This window comes from Agelaius phoeniceus, chromosome 12, assembly GCF_051311805.1.
Source record: "Agelaius phoeniceus isolate bAgePho1 chromosome 12, bAgePho1.hap1, whole genome shotgun sequence".
NCBI lineage: Eukaryota > Metazoa > Chordata > Aves > Passeriformes > Icteridae > Agelaius > Agelaius phoeniceus.
Window position 1 is genome coordinate 21,069,676 of NC_135276.1, and position 14,141 is coordinate 21,083,816.

Consider the following 14,141-nt stretch of genomic DNA (forward strand, 5'->3'; position numbering starts at 1 on the left):
TGGTGAGGGATGGATCCCTGTGGTGAGGGATGGATGGATCCCTGTGGTGATGGATGGATGGATCCCTGTGGTGATGGATGGATCCCTGTGCTGAGGGAGGGATGGATCCCTGTGCTGAGGGATGGATCCCTGTGCTGAGGGATGGATCCCTGTGCTGAGGGATGGATGGATCCCTGTGCTGAGGGATGGATGGATCTCTGTGCTGAGGGAGGGATCCCTGTGCTGAGAAAGGGATCCCTGTGGATGATCCCTGTTGGATCCCTGCAGTGGGAGCACTGGCACCTGGAGCAGCCACCCAGGCCCACAGCAGTGAAGGTACAGCCAGGACATGCCCCACTCCTGCTCCTCCAACAGCCTCCCATTCTCCTCCACCACCAAAGAGCAGCAGAGGAAAGAGGGAACAGAGCCTTTGAGGGGCCACAGCCAGAGCTGCACCTCCCATCCTGCTTCAGGAGCCTCCATCCCACGCCAGGGTGCCTGGAGGAGCCTACTCAGACTGACACCAGCACAGCATGGACCCAGCTGGAGGCACTGAACAGCATCAACAAGGAGAGCTGAAAGATACAGGCTGGCAGCTCAGAAATGTGGCCATCACACCCATCTCATCATCATCATCATCATCATAGCTAGGAGGCTGCAGTCAAACAGGTGTGGGCAGCACCAGGCTGGTCCTCTCCTCCCAAAGTGGCTGCTCCCGCCTGGCCCAGAACACCCACCTGCCCTCAGGTCTTCTGCAACCTTCTAAAAAAATCCCAAACAAACACAAGGGAGGGGAGGAAGAAATCCCAGAAGTGCCTGGCTTGTCATCCCAAATCCAGCCTGATACTTGGTCTCCTAAATCATCCAGCTGCAAAGGCAGCTTCTACTGAGAGACCAAGAGCAAGCACCCCCAAACCACAGTCACACAGCCATGGAATGGTTGGGTGGGAAGGAACCTTGAAGCCCATCCAGTCCCACTCCCATGGGCAGGGACACCTTCCACTGTCCCAGGGTGCTCCAAACTCTGTCCAGCCTGGCCTTGGGCACTGCCAGGAATGAGGCAGCCATAGCTGCTCTGGACAATGTGAAGGTGCCTCAGTACCTTCACCTTAATAAAAACCAGCAATGCTGCAGCCTCTCCTCAGCTCTGCTCAGCCCCTGTGTCACACTAGATGTGGGTCACGGGCACATGGCCAGCAGGGTGGAGCCTCTGGTGCCTCCACACAAAGTCCAGCAGGTCAGCTGGAACCACCAAGGGACAGGGTCACACACGGCCACCAGACTGTGCCCCACAGCACAGGGTTCTTCCTACACCCCCAAAGTGCAGCTGAGGAAAGGTCTCTGGCAGAGGAGGGCAGCAGTGGGTGGGGATGTTCTGCTCCTGCTGCTCTCAGCTCCACGGCTCAGGCACAGCCAGCTCCACAAACCTCTGGGCACAGTGCACAGAGCTGCCAGCCTCTGCTGCTCAGGGCCACCTGGTGCAGGTGATTTCCATCCACCCCTGCTCCTGGGATCCTGCACATTTAGGAAACAATGACAGTTCCAGGGAACCTCTCAACCAGAGAGCTCAGCCACCCCTCTTCAAAGCCCTCTGCTCATTGCCCAGAGAAGCTGTGTCTGCCCCTGGATCTCTGGAAGCATCCAAGGCCAGGCTGGACAGGGCTTGGAGGCTGCAGAAGGTGTTCCTGCCTATGGCAGGGGTGGGATGAGATCAGTCTTAAGGTCCTTCCCAACCCAAACCATTCCATAATTCTATGAAATGCAAGCCCTGGAAACATGTCTGCATTGAAGGCGAATCCCAGTCTATTCTGAAACCACATTTTGGTCATCCTGGCAGCTGTAACAGAGCTGGAAGATGAAATCAGATCCTAGGACAGTTTTTTAATGGCTTAAAATAAAATTAAAATCCAGCATGCTTACGGGAAGACAACTTTGCCGGGGTGGCTCCAGGAGCCACGCTGCTGTGCTGTGTGTCCTGCCAGGGGACACAGGGACACCTGACCCGTGTGTGCAGCACCTCTCCAAGCTGCTTATACCCTGCTCAGCCAGGCCTGGCTTCCTCCAGCCTTGGTCACATCCAGCCATGCCCCAAAGCCAGGCATGAAGAAGCTTGAGGGGTCATATCTTGGCTGGTGCCACCAAGCAGAGTCCCTGGAGCACACGATGCCCAGGGCTGCTCCGCACGTACGGAGCCACAATTAGAATGGGAACATTTTCATTAATATCCCTTGGCTGCTGCAGGTTGTCAGCACGAGCCTGGGATTTGCAAAAATTGATTATCAAGTTCAACCGAAACCCCCCTAAACTCCTATTCATTCTGCAGTTGCAGAAATTTCCTCCTCCACAGAACATTTAACATTACAAAGCATGTGATCAACAAGATAAAAATAAATTGGAAAGCGGCTGCCGCGCTCTCGCTCGCTATGGGGAGGCAGCCGAGGACTCGGGCCTGCGCTTCCTGGTGGGAAGGGCTCAGGGCCAGCTGGATGGGACCTGGAGCAACCTGGTGTGACACCCTACCCTAAGGGTCCAGTGGAGGGTGTACCTGCCCAAGGCAGGGCGTGGAGATGAGCTTTAAGCTCCCTTCCAACCCAAACCGTGCCATGATTCTATGGCTCCATGGCACGGGCAGCGTGGCAGCCCCCGGCTCCCTGCCTGGCACAATCCTCAGGCAATTGGAGGGACCCCATAAGCAAGATCCTTAATTGGGTCTGAAATGCAAGCAGAGGACGGAGACAGAGCTGCTCCCATCATCCACTTCCCATCCTGAGCCTCGGCAGGGTGAGAGCCCTGGCTGATTCCAGGCTCACAGAGCTGCACGTGTGTTATTTCAGCCCAGAGGATTTTACTCAGAATCAGATTTGCAGCAGATTTAAAGGTGTCCCTGCACAGAGACCTCAGCTTGCTGGCTCCTGCAGGCTGCTCCTGTGCCTCCAAATAACTGCACCTCTGGAACACCTTGCAGCAACACAGAGTGACTGGAGAGAAACTCTCCCAGTGTTACCCACCTCGGCTGACAGAAAAAAAGCTTATTTGACACTAAAACCCCTTCAGCAAGCACAAACCCCAGCGACACGGGGGGTGTGCAGGCAGGCAGCCCTCAGTGCTGGCAGTGGCTGGACCGTGCACACAGATCCCAGTGGGAGAAGACCACGGCAGCCCACGGATGCTCTGTGAGCCCAGGATGATGAGCCACACCTCCATGCAGTTATTTTTAAAGCAGCTTGTTTGCTGCTTGCTCCAGCCCTTCTGCAAACCTCCCGAGCACCAGCCCTGGTTTAATTCGGGGATCCTGCTCGGCTCTTCCCTCGCGCTGACGCCAGCAGGAACCGCGTGCACAGCTTAAAGGGGAAAGCAGGAGCTGAGCTGGGAACTGCTCCTGCCTTTCACCACACCGAGCCCGAGAGGCTGCGAAGGCTGAGCAGGAGCAGACTCCCAGGACAAAGGGTTTGAGCATCACCCAGAGGGTGGTTCTGGTGCCCACACGAGATTACAGGCAGTGCTGCAGTGGGGAGCACAAATCCAGGGCTGCTGGAAGCACCTCAGCAGCTCCATAAGGATCCCAGGGCAGATGGAGAGGGATTCAGTGCTGCTGGGCTGGCTCTGTGTGCAGACACAGGCTGAACCCAGCCCCAGCTGAAACGGAGAGGAGCGGGAGGAGAGCAGGGCGGTGATGGAAAACCTCTCAGAGGTTTCTCCACACACGATGTGACTGTGGCAGGTCGTGGGGACGCCGGAGCCGCGCGGGCCCTCGCTCCCCACGCACGCAGCACACCCTGTAATGCAGAAAGCATCTGCTCCTGCTGCTCGGCATGACAACACACGCACGGGAGGTGGAACCCTGAGGAAAAATACCGGCTCCGAAGCAGCAGCAGCAGCAGCAGCTCGTGCCGAGCGTCTGGGCCACGCCGAGTGCCGCCCCAGCGGCGAGAGGGGCTCTGCAGGCGCTGCTGAGCCCAGCCAGCACCACCAGAGATCAATAGGAATAAATTAGAGCGGCTCAGACAGCAACAGAGACTGCACTGCACCCCTGGGAGAGCAGGCGGGCTGCGCTCCCCCCAGCCCGGCCGGCCTGCGTAAGAGTGACTCATTCCTGCTGCACAACTTGGAGGGCATGAAACCTTCTGGAGCATGTCGGCTCAGAGCAGGGCAGAGCAGGTCCAGCCCTGAGGATGCACTCCCAGGCTCACAGGGCACCTGCAATGTGGGCCCCTGGCTCAGGAGTGAGAGCAGCATGGTCCCACCACACGCCAAGGCTCTGGGGCGCTCCAGAACTGAAGGACGAGCAGGCTGAGGGAAGGCTGGAGGTGGCAGAAGCAGCACCATGGCACAGGTGGACAAACAAGAGAGGGCAGCAGGACACACCAGAGCACTTGGTGGTGAAGTGCCCAGTGAGGAGGGTGAGCAGGAGACCCCTGGAATGCAGAGGAACGCGGCTCGGGCTGGGGGGACACTCTGGCACCAGGAGACAACGGGCACACTGCACACAGCAGACCAGGGACACAGCCAGGAGCTGATCTGGTTTATCAACCTAGTGCCACAAAGGAAAACAAGAGGAAAAGCAGGTCTGCCTTGACAGAAGGCACCCTGAGCTGCTCCCATAGAGTGGGGAGCTTGTTCCCACCTGAAGGATGGAGGACCAGAGCCAGAGCTTCATCCCACACTGCTGGAAAGGATAGTGGAGACCTTGGCTGTGAGTCAGGAGCAGAGAAAAGGTGCCAGCAGGAGGAACAAGCCCCTTTATAACCATGTCAGTGTGCAGCTGAGCCCATCATCCCCAGTGCTCAGCTGGGCTCCCTGGGGATGAGGATCTGCAGGGCCCAACCCCACTAGCTGCAGTATTTTAAAATACAATTTGACTAGAGGGGTTTAATGCTGTGTGACAGCCTGGGGTCCAAATCCAGGTGCTCTCCCTACACTTGTGGGCCAGACCCCACAGCTGTGCCCTGATGTGTAAAAGCAGCTCCTTCACAGAGCGGCCACTGCCTCCCAACATGCTGTAAGAGGAACCCAGAGGCTTCATCACAAACAACAATCTCCATGTTAAAAGTGAGTTATTCAGAGCAAGATCAATTTTCAAGTCCAGACCGTTCATTTCCCACGAAATAGAAAGAGCTGGAGGAGGGAGGACGGGGGAGGAAGGCTCTGGCCAGCCCTCTCCTCCCGGAGCTGGGGCCAGGACACTCTGCAGACAGCGCTGATAAAAGCTCTTGTATTAAGGAAAAAGCCATCATTGATAGATTTTTGGTTCACAGAGACACAGCACACTGCAACCTCTCCCTCTGCATGTTAAGGAGGTGATGAGGGGGGAGGAGGGAGATTTATGGCAGCTCCCGTCATAAAACGACCTGGTTTTCTGCGCAGCCCTTCCCAGATGGCTGCTGCACACGGGGAGTTTCTCAGGGTGATCTGAAGGCTGGTGTGTGCCAGGCTCTGCACACTGTACCGGCATTATGGAGCCCAGCTAGCAAGGGAGAAGCTCTGACATTCACTCTCTCCCTGGTTGCTAGGTGAGAACAGTTTCTTACTATTTTAGTAAAAGGACTGAAATGACACAGGCAAAGAGAGCCCCGCTGCAGCGCACCCCCAGCTGCACACACCGGAGCGCAGCCAGGCCAGGGGACGGCACAAACACCACTGTGGGGTGCAGATGCCCTTTTTAATAAGCCAGCAATTTGCTTCTCACGGATTCCCTGGCCAGCCTCGCCGAGCTGGGACTAACGAGCCCGTTCCCATGCCGTGTCACTCCAAACACTCCAGCATTAGGCAAGCAGCAGCCGGCTCCAGGAGAGGATGGTTTGAGTCAGCTGATTCATCAAGCATTTTCTAACCTACTAATTAGCGTCACGTAACAACCTCGGGGGATTAGGGAGAAGAAGTTTGAAGCCCCAAGGCCAGCTCCTGCCAACCATATTCACCCTGGCCCCCATCCACAACAGCACCTCCCTGGCCGGCCACAAGCCCCTGGAATCAGCCCTGGGCACCAGGAGAGCCCTCTGAGCCCAGAAAGGTTGATATGCACAGACCAGCTTGGAGAGCTGGTGGGGTTTCTCCCTCCCTTATTCCTCCAAGAGCACTCAGGGGAGGAGATGGACACACAGGGAGAGAACTGGACAAAGAGGGAGAGACTGGAACACACAGGGAGGGAGCTGGGCACCCAGGGAGGCAGTGGGACCCCGAGGAGAGCAGAGCCCCCAGCACTACTGGGGACCACCAGCTTTGACCCAGCCTCACTCAGGCCTTCCCAGCTCCCAGGGAGAGCTGTCAGAGGCCAAAATTATCTCAGCGTGCTCTGAGATTTGTATTGAGCCCCAAGTCTCTCTGCTGATGACTAAAGGCCTGGAATCCACAGCTGCACCTCAAGCCAAGGACTCAAGCAATAGCGTGACATCCAGCTAAGGAACCCCTCCTGAGGAGCAGCGGGCACGGGGACCTGTGCTCTCCGTGCACAGCAGCGCTGCCTGTCCCGCTGCGCAGCAGGGACCTGTTGGTGCGCATCCACGGTGGCAGAGCCCGAGGCAGGTGGGGAGTGCCCGGCCCCACGCCGGCAGTCTGGTGCCGTTGAGTCAGCCGTGACTCAGCCGTGGCTCAGCGCCGCAGCCGCGGCACCGCTGCGCCAGCCGCCCGTGCCCACCTCTGCTGCCAGGTGCCTGCCCGGCAGGAGCGCTCCCTTCTCCCTGCTGCTGCTCCTCTCTGGGTGTTTGTTAATGCCACAATTACCCGGGGCTGCTGGTTTGAAGCCCCCTCCCGGCGCGGGGAGCTGCAGGCAGCCTGGCATGCTGCTGGAGGGAGCAGAGCTGGCTGCGCTCGTTCGGCGGCTGCCAGGCTGCACGTAGGCTCTGGGCAGCGCCTGTGCATGTGGGGAGATGCCACACCAGGGAAGGAGAGGGAAGGAGGAGAAGTCTGAGGCACAGAGATGCTGCTCCCACAGTGCTGGAGCTGTAACATGCACAGTCTGGAGGCTCACGGCTCGATGCCATTTTTTTTTTTTCCTAAAGACAGTTTATTTAGTTAACTCTGAGGAACCTGAGAGCCAGAATTGTTGCTCTAGAAACCATTTTGAGGAAGATTATTTTAAAAGATTTAGCTCTGAACCAACTGTACCCAAACCATGGGCTCAGCACAGTGCTGGCCAGTAGTGCCTCTGGGAGCCCACAGAATCCTGGAATGGTTTGGGTGGGAAGGGGCCCCAAAGCTCATCTCGTCCCACCCCTGCCATGGGGGGACACCTTCCCCTATCCCAGGATGCTCCCAGCCCTGTCCAGCCCGGCCTTGGGCACCACCAGGGATTCAGGGGCAGTCACAGCTGCTCTGGGCACCTGTGCCAGTGCCTCAGCACCCTCACAGGGAACAATTCCTTCCCAATATCCCATCTACCCCACAACCATCCTGCAGCAGCAGCTGCTGCCCCACACCTGGTCTGGGCAGGTTGTGCTGCCCTTGCATGGGAGACAAACCCACCTCTGATGTTTCTCACCCCAGATATGGAGCACCTACGTCAAGGCTGAGCCAGAGCCACCCGGGAAAAAAGCAACACACACCGTGCTAAGGAAAATGAGTCACTGCAACACATCAGGATGAGGATCCACGCTATTGTTTAAACACTTGAAGAGGAGAAAAATACCCCACTAGAGGCAAGGAGAGAGCTCTGCTAGCTCCCAACTCCCACGTCCTTACAGCTGAATTCCACATGGCTGTGGAACATCCTGGCAGACCCCCTCACGCACACACAGCAGCCCATGGACACAGCCTGGGAAGCAGGAGCAGGTTACATAAACCAGCCGGGGTCAGCCAGCAGCGATGGTGCAATCCCACTTCTCTGAGGGCTGGGAGCAGAGCTGAGGAGCACAACAAGCAGCAGCAGCCTCCCCCTCCTGCAGGAACACGGGGTGGGTGCACAGCAGCCTCTGTTCCAGACAAAAGCCTGTCCTGTGTGTCACACCTGTGTCCCCAGCCAGGTGTCACTGATGGCACCAGAACAGAGCTGGGGGCACCCCTCCACCCCAGAACGTGCAGCTTCTGAGCACCACAAACACGTCTGTACCTGCCTCTACCTCGAGCAGGCCAAAGACCACACAGGCTTGAAACACCCCACAGTTGCAATGGGGTGGTGCAAGAGCAGAGCAAGGTGCCAGGAAGTCTTCTCCTATCTCCACTAAGTCTTTTCCCATCTCCAGCATCGGATTCCTGCTGGAGTGAACGATGACAGGGAAGAGGAACAGGCTCCTGCTAAGCACCAGTCTGACTGTGCACACTGATTGCTGCTGGGATCTCCAATCCAGTGGCTGAGTCACTTCCTCCCCAGTTCCCACCAAACAGGTTACCTGCACCTCCCATACACCTTCCCAGAGGTTGTGAGAGCCCAGTTTGTCTTTAAATGGGTGTCATGAACCCCTCTGGGTCTCCTCTGGGAGCTGGGCTGCTGCCACCCCTCAGCTCACCCACTTCCCCAGAAGGATGAGCTCTGCAGAGGAAGGAGAGGATGTGTCTGAGATAAGAATCACATGGCTGCAAAAGCACAGGGGTACCAGGGGAGCCCTGAGCAGGGGGGGTCTCATGGGCTGCTGCTCCCACCCAGCAGCCACAGCCTCTCCCAGCAGCTCTCTCTGCTCTCTTCTGCATTTGGTTTCCTTCTTGCTGCTGCCAGTGCAAACATTTCCAACATCTCTGCAGCCAGAGAGAGCCTGGAGCCCTGGGAAAAGCAGATCCCTGTCATGACATTCCAGCTGTCACGAGGGTCAGACAGCCCTGCAGCGAGTTTGGGCTTCAACTCTCAACCCAGTATTGAAGGTGGCACAAACACCCTTGACAAAGAGCAGCTCCAGCTCTGTTTCATCAGCTCTGCCTGGCCCCAGCCACCCCTGCAAAGGTGACACCCCAAGGGAGACACCACAGCAACCCAAAACCTTGCAAATGGCCAACAGGTTTAGGAGAATTAATGAACGTTTGGAAAGTCTCTCCCCAGACAGGGAGTTCAGGAACACAAACCCGTGGAGACACTGGGCCACTCTCAGGACACGTCACCACCACGTGTCCTGCCCCTGAACAGTCCTCACTGCTGCAGGGGCACTCCTGGCCCTCCCACATCTGCCCTCCTGACTCCTGAAGCAGAGGAGACACGTCCCACATCAGGCCACCTGCCAGGCTCACCACACAGCACCACCAAACACAGCCCTTGGGCCAGTTTCAAGCACATTCACAACTTTTAGCCCCTTTTATCTCTTTACACAACCACTTAGCTTTATCACAACTATTTCCAAATGCACATTTCTTAGGGATGGACAATAAGGACCCACACAAACCTCTGCCCAGAAATCCACAGCTCAGCCCCTAACAACCAAACAACACCATTTTCTCCATGCTCAAAGCCTTGTGGCAGCTCTTCCCAACTGCTACCAAATCCAACAGCCCATCCAGGAGCCTCATGCACCAGCCATTCTTCTGCTACAAGACTGACCTGCTTGACCAGATTCTACTTGGTGATTTTCTTTTGAAGACTACTCAGCTTTACTCCCTTGTTTTCCAAGTTCTCACAAGCAGGCCCTGCTCCATGGCTTGTCCCAGCCACAGAACTGGGATAATCAGAAACAAGGAAAACAGACAAGAGCTGAAAGAAGGGGGGTCTCCTCACACAGCCATGGCTTTGTCACCTACAAAGATCACTAAGAACAGATGTGCACATGTGGAGCAGAGCAGTTCTCCAGCCCCTTGTCCACGTGCCTCTTCCTTCAAACAAAAAACACGGGGAATTTGGTACAACACTTCCCTATGGAGTGGCTGCACTCTGGACCCTGTGTGCTCCCCAGCAGCCAGGGTGTGAGGGTGGGGTGTGGCATTGCTGTACCTGTATCCGAGTCCTTTTGATCTCCATTTGTTCCGACAGTGAAAGGCAGCTTGCGTTTGGTCGCTCGCTCTTTCACCTCTTTGCCGCCATCGCTCCGGTCCAACTTTGGAGTCTTGGTTAGAGAAACTTTATCTTTATCCTGGAAAGAAAAGAGACCCAGGTCAACGAGAGCCTTCTCCACACTGTGCTCACCTGATTCCCCAAATCCTGCACAGGCCTCATAGAACATCCCTTCCCTTTCTAATGTGGGTTTGCCAATGCAGCCTCCACCATGACACAAAGCTCTGCGAGCACCAGAGAAGAGCCAGGCCAATCAAGGCTGCTGTGTGGTGCCAAATTCCAACCAATTCTTGTGAAAAATGATGCCAACCCTTTGTGTGAGGCTAAGGATGCACACAGCTGTGGGCATGGAGGGAAGGCAGACTGGGATGGGGGAATCTGAGGATTTCCAAATGAAACCACACCACAAGAAAGACCCATTCCTGCTTTGTATCAGTCCTGCTTGTTTGGGCTGGTTTGGATTTTAATGTGAAGCAGAAATGCTGTGAACTGCTCAAAAGCAAGGAGAGATTTTGAATGAACATGCCAAACAGAAGTTACAGATACTGAGACAGGTGAGATTTTTCACCTGACCAGGGAGAGCTGGTTCCCAGCTCAAACTCCAGGAGTCCAGTGTGCCAGGAATGCACAGCCCCAGGTCATGCACTGTGGTTTTTGTATGTGAGGAACAGGATTATTTTAAGTGAGCAGTTCTGGACTGACCACTGTGCCCCTGCCTGAACAACACGAGCAGCACAAGCAGCTTTGTCACAGATCTGATTTCAAAAACCCAGCAAACCCCAGACTCTGTGCTTGAGAGGCAGAGTGAGATTAAACACAAGAACCTCAGCACACAAAATCATGCCCGAGCTGGCTGGAAGCTCAGAGGAGCCAACCTAGGAGCATTCCCTTGTTTAGAGAGGCACAGTCCCTGTGCCTGGCCCTGGCAGCTCCTGGCAGGTGGCCTCAGTGCCAGCAGTCACAGGACTGCGGTGTCACTGTCACCGTGCGCGTCGCTCCTTCTCCTTTCCGTGTCTGTCTGGAGCCCAGAGCTCACCCACAGAGGAGAGAGGAGCCCCTGAGCTGCCCCAGGGGATGTGTTTGCAGCCCCGGAGCGAGGATGAAGGAAATGGGCTGGGGAATCCCTTTTTTGGTAAAGCAAGAGAAACAAACCTGCCTGACAGGGCTGTGTGGTGGGAGGCAGCCAAGGCACGCTCGGAGCCCCAGCAAGGGCAGCCCTGCTGGAGAGCACCGGCCCTGCAGCGACGGGACAGAGCCCCCACAGCCAAAATAAACACTCCAGCATTTCCTCTCAGCCCTCCAGATTGAAAAGCTTTTGCTTTTTATGCTTTCTGAGGTGAACAAAAATAGTTCAAACTAAAAAATGATGCCACTTCCACTGCTCTGAGGTGGCAGTAAGGGCAGAGGGCTTCCATCACCTGCCAGGAATGTCATGTTGTGAGCAGGTACCCTGGTCTGTCCTAGTTCTACAATTCTATGAAATATTTTATCAAAGGAATAAAATAAAATGTGTATATTGCCTGAAAAAAAAAAGCCACCAAATAAATAATGCACTTTTTCCCAGAGTGGCCATTCACAGTCTGAACTTTTCCTTCTATCGACCTGAATAAAAGGCATCTCTGAACACTTCAGACAGGAGTCTGTGAGGTTCCTCCAGGGTGAAGCAGTCAGGGCACCAAGGCTGTCAGAGTTCAAGAAGCATCTCAATGATGCTCTCAGACATACAGGTAGGTTTTCTGCTGGATTAATGCTGCCTGGGATCTCTGTGCACTCACTCAGGAGTGAGAAAAAGGGTAGGACAGGTAAAAATACATCTCATTCTAAAGTTTGAATCATGGAATTGTTTGGGTTGGAAGGCACCTCAAAGCTCATCATGTTCCAAGCCCTGCCCTGGGCAGGGACACCTTCCACCATCCCAGGGTGCTCCCAGCCCTGCCCAGCCTGGCCTTGGGCACTGCCAGGGATCCAGGGGCAGCCCCAGCTGCTCTGGGCACCTCTGCCAGGGCCTGCCCACCCTCCCAGGGAACGATTTCTTCCCAATATCCCATCTAACCTTGCTCTCTGTCAGTTTAAAGCCACGTTGCTAAAATCCCCCTGTGGGAGGAGAGACAGAGCAGAGAACAAACCCACGAGCAAACCCTCCTGAGAGCAGAGGTGAGCCCAGCGTGGCCCTGGCAGTGTCCATGTGAATCCTGGCAGCAGGCAAGCTCGGGCAGAGCTCCCTGTGCATCCACCCCAAGGCTGGGAGCTGCTGCTGCAGCCAGCTCAGCACAATCCGGCAGCGGCGGCAGCACCGGCACCGCTTTGAAGCTTCATTCCCACAGCAGCACCACGATAACCTTTCCTACTAATTGGAGCGGGGAAGATCCAGACTTTGCTTCCCCCTGGAAAGCAGAGACCTGCTGGGGATGCCTGCAGCACTGGGTGGAACATCAAGGCAGCTGGAGAGTCCAATTCCTGAAAGTTTTCGTTTTCTTGTTTTAAGCTTTACTTCCCTAATTATTTCCAATTCTGTAATGAAGAATGTTGTCCTTCACTCGAGTAAAACCTGGTTTCATTTTTAGGCCTTCTCATGTTTAAAGTAAGCTCAGACTCATAGGAATCAGGTTTCACAAATGGAACAAATCCAAATGAGAATCACGAAATCCTGGAATGGTTTGGCTTGGAAGGGACCTCAAAGCTTATCTCATCCCAACCCTTTTTGCCATGGGCAGAGACACCTTCCAACAGATCAGGCTCTCAGAGCCCCATCCAGCCTGGCCTTGACACTGCAGAGAAACCTGTATGAACAGCCCTGTGTAAGAGCTGGGGCTCTCCAAGGCAGGGACAGGAGTTTGGGGATGGGGAAGAGTCAAGAGCTCAGCAGCAGCAGCAGCAGCAAATTCCCCTTTGCAGGTGTTAATAAAAGCTGCTTTGGCAAAGGGCAGTCAGCAGCTGTGAGTGCAGAAAAAATCCCCTCCTGCCACATTACACTTGCAGGAGAGTTACTGTATGAGTAACAACCCACCTTGAGCTCCTCTTGCAAAAGTGAAAAGATGCACCACAAGCTGCTCTCAGCTGCTGCGGTCGGAGCACAAACCCACCAGGAACTGGCCCCAGCAGCCACCCAGAGTGAGATGCTGCAGGGTGGGGATGGAAGGGCTTCTCCCATCAGCACCACAGACCCTGATACCAATCTGCTGAGGGCACTTGTGACACACAAACTGGCCAGAGGCCAGTCCTCAGAGCAAAAACAATCCTCTGGGGTTTTCTGATGCAGATTTCTGCAAGACAGAGCCATTTAGATGGGGCTCTGAGCAACCTCAAAGATGAGCTTTAAGGTCCTTTCCAACCCAAACCAGCCCATGATTGTATGATTTACAAAGCCATGCAAAGAAATCTGTATTTCCAGCCCCGTCACCCTGCTCAGACAGAGCCTGACTCGCAGCCCAGTGCTTATGCAGAGACTTGCACTGCCAGCCATGGAAATCCCCAAAGCCCTTTGTTCTCCAAAATGAGCTCCAAGCATTTCAGGTTGTGATGTCAGTAAAAATTAGGCAGCAATGAACAAAACCAGCCCGGGCAGCCTGGGAAGAGAAGCCCAGGAGGGCTCCAAGGCCGGTGCCCCAGGCCATGGCCCACGTCAGACTCCTGCTGTGGGCAATCAGCCCACGCTGCAAAAAGCAAATGCTGCCACAGAGGGACTTTCCCTGCACCAGTGGGTCTGTCCTGGCTCTGCCAGCAGGGAGGGAGAGGGGGCAGAAGGTTCCCACCCTGTACCACAAAAAGGAATGGACTCAGTTTTACCCAGAAAGCAACTGGATGTGGTGAAAACCAAACAATTCCCTAAATCTGGGCCCCTCGTAGCCTTCCCAAAGCCAGAGTACAGCACAAGCACACACAAAAAACGCCACAAAGTTTGAATTTGTGTTGTTATCAATGCTGCAATAAAACATGTGGAACATGGAGGTGACTGGAGCTGAAGCCCCATTCCTGTGAGCCTCAGGCACCAAAGTTTGTAAGAAATATGGCCCAGTGATGAGCATGGGCTGATTAACTCCACTGAAATGTCATCTCTTCAGTCACCCAGACACCCCTGCAGGGTTCACACCCCAGTGGGTGACTCTGTGCTGGACATGGAGCCCAGCACTCACTCATCCAGTCTGGAAAGCCCTGACAGCACAACAGCTTCATGAAGATTCATGAAGAACCAAAAAATAAGGACAATGTTCCCTTTTCTGGAAAGGGGAGAAGGTGAAGGAGAAAAACCTCATTTTTT

General features: G+C 55.1%; 1 protein-coding gene across 4 annotated transcripts in view; it reads right to left on the minus strand.

The window, feature by feature from the left end:
• The window catches only part of ANKRD11 (ankyrin repeat domain containing 11), a 130,648-nt gene that overhangs the window by 16,026 nt on the left and 100,481 nt on the right, over positions 1-14,141 (minus strand). For all 4 annotated transcript variants that reach the window (XM_054640918.2, XM_054640920.2, XM_054640919.2 and 1 more), the window contains one exon: positions 9,824-9,962. In XM_054640918.2, the coding sequence (XP_054496893.2) occupies positions 9,824-9,962 (139 nt within the window). The remainder of the gene's footprint in view (positions 1-9,823; positions 9,963-14,141) is intronic.